Genomic DNA, 6,823 nt, shown 5'->3' with positions numbered 1-6,823 from the left:
AGATAGATAGATAGATAGATAGATAGATAGATAGATAGATAGATAGACAGACAGACAGACAGACAGACAGACAGACAGACAGACAGACAGACAGACAGACAGACAGACAGACAGACAGACAGACAGACAGACAGACAGACAGACAGACAGACAGACAGACTGTAGTTGGTTTTAAATAAAATCCTTAAAACACAAAATAAGTCTCGGTTTGTCAAGCTCAAGGCCCATGGGCTAAATCTCACCCTTCTTAATTAACGTCTTATCTGGCCCCAAGATGATATTTAAAATGTAAAATATTTTTATTGCGTCTATGTTTACTTTATGGTAAACATTTCATTTAGTGAATACTTCCTGTGACCGTTAGTGAACACTGAAGGCAGAAAAAGGTTGGATTCTTCAGTAATCTGTGATTTTGATTCAAGGATTCAAGGTTCTTTAATTGTCATTCGCACCACATGTGGTACATGTGGTGGAACAAAACTGTGTACACAGTGTCCCAGTTACATCCAACAAAAGTATAAAATGTAAAATAAAAACAGTAATAAGATTTAAGATATGAACTAAGAAAAATGTTAACTAAAAACACACTAAGCACTAGTAGCATAAAAACAATATGCTGAACAGCAGCACGAACATGAGTGTTGGTTTTAAGTAAAAGTGAGTAAAACATAGAGTGATTGTCATGGATTGAAAAAAACACAAAAACTTAAAAACACAAAGTAATACTCGGGTTTGTCAAACTCAAGGCCCATGGGTCAAATCTGGCCCTTGTTAACGTCTTATCTGCCCCAAGACGATATTTAAAATGTCAAATATTTTTATTGCTTCTATGCTTACTTTCTGGTAAATATTTCATTTAGTGAATACTTCCCATGACAGTTAGTGAACGCTGAAGGCAGAAAAAGCTCTGACTCGTCAGTAATCTGTGATTTTGATGTGAAATGATCAGCAGAAAATGTTGATTGAGATCGATCGAACTCTTAATGATGAGCCTGATGTCATTTGTCTGACTGGAGTTCATGTAGTGACTGAAACTGGCCACAGCGACACGTCCAAAGCTCACCTAAGCTTTCCTCCAACATAAAGATGCATTTTATATTGTATTTTTATCCTGATGTTGCTTCAGGAAACATAATCTATGTAGATGCTCTGATTAAAGTAAAACGTAGGAACATTTGATATTTTTTATGTTCGGTCGTCAGCTCTTTTTTCAGTTTCTGTGAAACAATCTCCTTCCAGGATGACAGTTCGGTGAGCAGCGAGGACATGAACATCGCTGAGCCCACGTGGGTCACAGCTGAGCAGCCGGCAGTGCCTGAGTCGAGCCCCCCCAGCGGGGAAAGAGTGAGCAACCAGCCCACCATCGTAAAGGAGGAGGACGGTGAGACGTTTACATCTGGAGCTCCAAGAGCTCACAACAGATTGTGGTTAGGCAGGAAACAGCTTGTCTCTTTCTTAGTGGACTAATCCAGCTGGGGCCAGCCTCAATCCACTGTGCCCCCACAAACCCCGCCCTTACAGGGAACAGGAACTAGGACAGGGGCCTTCATTAACCCTCACAGATTAATACGAAGATTCAAAATGGGACAAATTGTCTCCCAGCCTGGACTTTATGTGGCAGATGTAATGAAATCAGTACATTTATCACAGAGGGACGGGTAGCTGCCCCTCCCCCATCCGCCCCTCTTCATCCTCAATCTTCTCTTTTTTCTACAAACTCCCAGCATTCCCTTCTTCCTCCCTAACTTTTATTTGTCTTGACAGCTGACCCCAATGCACACTTTCTCCATAACATAGAGGAAGAGGCCGGGAGAGCCCCCCTCCCTGCAGTAACCCCCCTCCTCCTCTGGGATTATGCTTATTGTAGTAAACAAACCTAAATGGATGCTGTAACATGACAGAGCATCCACGTATCTCATCCCCGTGTCTGTCTTTGTCCTCTGCCAGATGATGACTCCTCCGAGAGCAGCAGTGCCCACGGGGTGCCGGCCCTGACCTCCCCCGAGGTGCTGCCTGTGAACCCCACAGATGGTGGGGCCTCCTACAGGGAGGTGACAGAGAATGGGCTGAGCGCTCCCTTAGACTTTAGCACCACCTCGTCGTCCTCCTCAGAGGATCAGCAGCCCGTCAATCTGAGCGACAGACTGCTGCCGGCTGGGAGCTCGCCACCAAACTCCTACCCTGCAGACTCCAACAAGAAGTTCCCCCTGAAAACAGAGTTCACCAACAAGGTAAGGACAGACGACCGGCACATGTCAGAACGGCAGTCAGAAATAACAATAGCCCTTTGTGTGTTCAGTCGCCTCCTTACAGCTCAGGAAGCTATGACTCTGTGAAAACTGAACTGAGCATGAGCGTAGAGGACTTGACCTCCGCGCGAGCACAGATCATTGATGACGACGATGACGAGCACGACGAGCACGATGACAGCGACAAGATCAACGACGCTGAGGGGATGGACCCTGAGAGACTTAAAGCCTTCAATGTAAGGGCTCATCTTCACCAGCCTGACAGATCACCTCTTTAGTTCTTGGTGTAGAAAGATCAAGAATCAATCCCAGAGTTCTCTGAAATGTTTTTATGTGTCTGAACTCTTATTCTATTTCCATTTCCATCCCCCCGTTATCATCTCCACCCCCTACCTCTTTCAACTTCTCTTTCACTCCCCCATCCTCTGCACCATTCATTCCCATTCTTCTGTTTTGACTACCCCCCCCCCCCCACCCCCCCCACCATTTATTCTACTCTACACCGCCCATCTACCCTTCCCCCCCTCTCTCCGGGTCTGTCAGATGTTCGTGCGTCTGTTCGTGGATGAGAATCTGGACCGCATGGTTCCCATCTCCAAGCAGCCCAAGGAGAAGATCCAGGCCATCATCGAGTCCTGCAGCCGCCAGTTCCCAGAGTTCCAGGAGCGCTCCCGCAAACGCATCCGCACCTACCTCAAATCCTGCCGCCGCATGAAGAAGGGCGGCTTCGAGGTACAACCTTCACCTCACGGCTTGATGGTTATTTCTTTATCAGTCACACGCAAATTTAAAAATAAGCATGTGACCAGCAGATACGACCAACTCCTCCTCACCTCACCTCTGCCATGGCTGAGAACATCCTGGCAGCCGCCTGCGAGAGTGAAACTCGAAATGCTGCCAAGAGGATGCGTCTCGATGCCTACCAGGCGACGGTAAACGTCTCAGCAGTGCATGAATGTGCACACGAGGGGTTTGGGAGCCCCCTCGACCATCAACGTTTCAATAACAAGAGCGTGCACTACATGAAACAACATGTTGTTCTTTCAGGACGAGCTCGCCTCCATCGACAAACCCATCACGAGGGATCCGACCTCTGTTACGCCATCGGGGTTCTCCATTTCCAGCGCAGCTTTTGCTCAAGACCAACTCTACACCAACGGAGGCCTCAACTACAACCTGCGGGGGTACGGGACCGTTGGCAGCAACCAGCAGAACTCCGGTGCCGCCCAAACCAACGGTGAGTCCGAGCTAATGAAACTGCACGTCTGAGGAAAGGCCTTTGAAAACACCAGAGGAGGAAAAAATGAGTCTTCAGTGCATCGTGGTCCAGAAAGAGACTGAAATCATATTTTACTTACAGACTGTTTGAACGCACTAGCTGAAACTTTCAGTTTATTTCATAATAAAAACCAGAATATACACTTATATTTGTTTGTAACAACATGCAAGGGCAGAAGTTCCCTTCTTATTGTGTGTGTGTGTGTGTGTGGGGGGGGGGGGGGGGGGGCTTAGGATACAGTGTTGTATTACAGTATTGATGTAAAATGAAATGAAAATGAAACATTCGTCAGCGTGGTCACCAAGACAAGAATAGACAAGCTGCAGAAACTAACAGGAGCACTGAACGTCTTCCTCCACCCGCCCCGCGCTCGATTCACTTCCTGTTCCAACGGTCACATGACCGTCAACAGCAACTTCCTCTTTTTTTTTTTTTTTTTTACAAAAAGATAAAACCATTTAAAATATAGGAACATGTTTCTAAACATCTGTCATGCATCAATACACAATGATAAAATAAAAAAAATGAATCACGACCGCGGTGAGACGTCTGCGGTGCTCCGGTGTTGCCATGGAAACGCGCAAACTAAAACTCCGCTGAGGTCAATAAATATTTTAAAGCTGTCACTCTGCAGGTGGAGGATGCTGAGAAACCGTGAACGTACATCAGATATGGATGCAGTTTTCTGTCTAAAGATTGTTTAGAAATCGTTTATTGGGTTTGACTTTCTGTTTGTGATCATTAACTGTCACTGATCTGTAGCCGTTTTAAACATTTTAGAACTGTAAATAAATACATCTTGTACTGTACATGTTTGTCAACAACATGTTGACAAACAGAAAAGTTGAAATGAAACAAGATCTATCGATCCTACTCATCACAGATCCTTTAAACATATGAAACATATTAAACATATGAAACATATTAAACATATGAAACATATTAAACATATGAAACATATTAAACATATGAAACATATTAAACATATGGAACATATTAAACATGAAACAATAGTAACTAATGAAACAAATTATTTAATCCTAATTTACAGTTGAAATGTTTGAGTGTTTGCTGATGATGTAGACGTTTTCAGACTAAGACTTCAATGAACTGGGATTTATATTTGTTCTTTTATATTTATTTTGCTGTTACAGCTTAAATTAGATTTAAGCTGTACCCCCCCCACCCCCCACACACACACACACACACACTCACACACACTCACACATTACAGTAAACAATCCTGCAGGTCCTTCATGAGTTGGGGGCTGATAAGTTTTAATATAAATATGGGTGCTACTACATTTGAACTTTTCTTGCTTAGTTTGGTTTGCAGCCTTTTATCATGGCTGTTGTAGCTCTGCAGCACTATGCTCAGTAGGATGGAGGTCTGGGCTTTGACCGGACCAGTCCAACACATTCCACTGGTCCTTCGGAACCCTCTGGGGGCTTCAGCCGGGAGTTTAGGGTCATTATCTCATCCCAGTCTCAAGTCTGTAAGACCAAAAGTTTTCTTGTAAGAGTTTATTTATATTTTGCTCCCTCCACTTGTCCTTGAGCTCTAATGAGGTTCCTAGTTGCTTCTGCTGAGAAACAGCCCCACAGCAGGGAGCTGCCGCCCCCGTGCTTCGTGCAGGGAAGGTTTGCTCCCGACGTGTCCTCGATGGACCAAACGTTAAGTTTCTGTCTCGCCTGACACGTTTCTCACTGAACGTTCTTCTTTCACCTCACAGGTCCCACAGATCTGAGCATGAAGTCTGTCAGCACAAACTCCTCCTCCTCAGCCAACAGCCACGGTCAGGGGAGCGGCGGGGGCGGGGCTTCGGCCCAGCTCAGCCCCCCGGAGGTGACAGCGGTGAGGCAGCTCATCGCTGGCTACAGAGAGTCCGCAGCCTTCCTGCTGCGTTCTGCAGACGAGCTGGAAAACCTGATCCTGCAGCAGAACTGAGCCAAACCGTGCCAAACAACCCTCTCCCACACGCCCCCCCAGCCTGTCCATCTCAGTCGCTCTCAGTGTCCCACACATCCGAGCAGACGTCCACACACAAAGACACAATGGTACATGAGTGATACTTCAGTGACTGCTGTAGGTGTGCTACCTTGACTGACCCCCCCACGTTTCTGTGACCGGCCCGGACTCATCACCGGCTGAACGACGTTTATTGATGCATCTGGTTCTCTTTGACCTTAGTGCCCTGTTCTGTGTAGCCATTCATCCCGTCCGCTTCATTTATGCCACTGGAAACCTCCATTTGTCTCAGGAAGTGACGATGGGCGTGGAGGAGATGACGTGCACAGACTGAGGCGTTGAGTTAGCAGAAGCACCGGAACAACACCGGGTTAGTGTGATCGTTACTGTTTCTGATGCTGTACGGCAGCGGCTCGCTTCGATTGGGCTGTCTGAACCGGGTCGTTTGAGGAATCGCTGCTAAAACATGTGACAGCCACCGTCAACCTCAACCGATACCGACCGACTTACAGTTCTGCCAAAAAAAAAAGGTATGAAATACGTAAAAGACAAAAGACAATTTTTGACCAGAAGAACGCATCGATCAACTTGTGGTCAACTTCTGCCTCGTTAAATATTACTGACAGTTTTCCTTTAAGACTCGTTGACAAAACAGGCACTTTTTTTTTTTGGTCTGTTTTTGTTATTTTCAGGTGAAATAGGCCGATTGTCATTACTTAAAAGGCTTTTAAGAAGTGTGGGTATGCAAACCGAGGTCACAGGCGCCTGTCAGGGAATAAAAACTAAATGCTTGGTTTAAAACCAGTGCTACTAGAAAGTGGGCAGAAAAAGGGTGCAATAGAGAATTTAATTAGCAACGATTAGTGAAAACAGCAGTTGACCACAATGATCTCCTGCTGGAGAAGAATCCCTCGCAGCATTGTAGCCAGTTTCAGTTGTTGACCTCAGAGCTGAGGCTCGTCCTCGTGTTGGGTTACTAAGGAAATGGGACCCGGCACATAATGACTCGTGATGTTGCACGTCTTGTTTACTTCAACACGTCGTTTGGAGGATTATTCAGTTCAAAAGTGCTGAGTGGGTTAAAAACAGGCACAGAGAGAAGTTGAAGAGCATCTGCTGCTGCCAGACGAACGAATGCAGAGTGAGGGCACAGACAGGATGAGCAGACGACGTCCACTCATGCCTGTCTGTCTGTCTGACCGTATGTTTGTCTGTCTGTCTGTCTGTCTGTTTGTCTGTCTGACCGTATGTTTGTCTGTCTGTATGTTTGTCTGACCATCTGTCTGTCTGACCGTCTGTCTGTCTGTTTGCCTGTCTGTCTGTCTG

At 46.0% G+C, this 6,823-nt stretch overlaps 1 protein-coding gene across 1 annotated transcript in view; it reads left to right on the top strand.

Moving 5' to 3' along the window:
* The window catches only part of nol4la (nucleolar protein 4-like a), a 16,361-nt gene extending 10,599 nt beyond the window's left edge, over positions 1 to 5,762 (top strand). The window contains exons 4-10 of the mRNA XM_037683926.1: positions 1,240 to 1,381; positions 1,948 to 2,231; positions 2,300 to 2,485; positions 2,793 to 2,981; positions 3,062 to 3,181; positions 3,297 to 3,486; positions 5,262 to 5,762. Of these exons, the coding sequence (XP_037539854.1) occupies positions 1,240 to 1,381; positions 1,948 to 2,231; positions 2,300 to 2,485; positions 2,793 to 2,981; positions 3,062 to 3,181; positions 3,297 to 3,486; positions 5,262 to 5,476 (1,326 nt within the window). The 3' untranslated portion in view covers positions 5,477 to 5,762. The remainder of the gene's footprint in view (positions 1 to 1,239; positions 1,382 to 1,947; positions 2,232 to 2,299; positions 2,486 to 2,792; positions 2,982 to 3,061; positions 3,182 to 3,296; positions 3,487 to 5,261) is intronic.
* The last annotated feature ends 1,061 nt before the right edge of the window (positions 5,763 to 6,823 follow it).

The sequence above is a fragment of the Nematolebias whitei genome, chromosome 11 (assembly GCF_014905685.2).
Source record: "Nematolebias whitei isolate Nwh7 chromosome 11, NemWhi1, whole genome shotgun sequence".
Lineage (NCBI taxonomy): Eukaryota > Metazoa > Chordata > Actinopteri > Cyprinodontiformes > Rivulidae > Nematolebias > Nematolebias whitei.
Note: the sequence above shows the minus strand (reverse complement) of the source record. Positions and strands in the feature narration are given on the sequence as shown.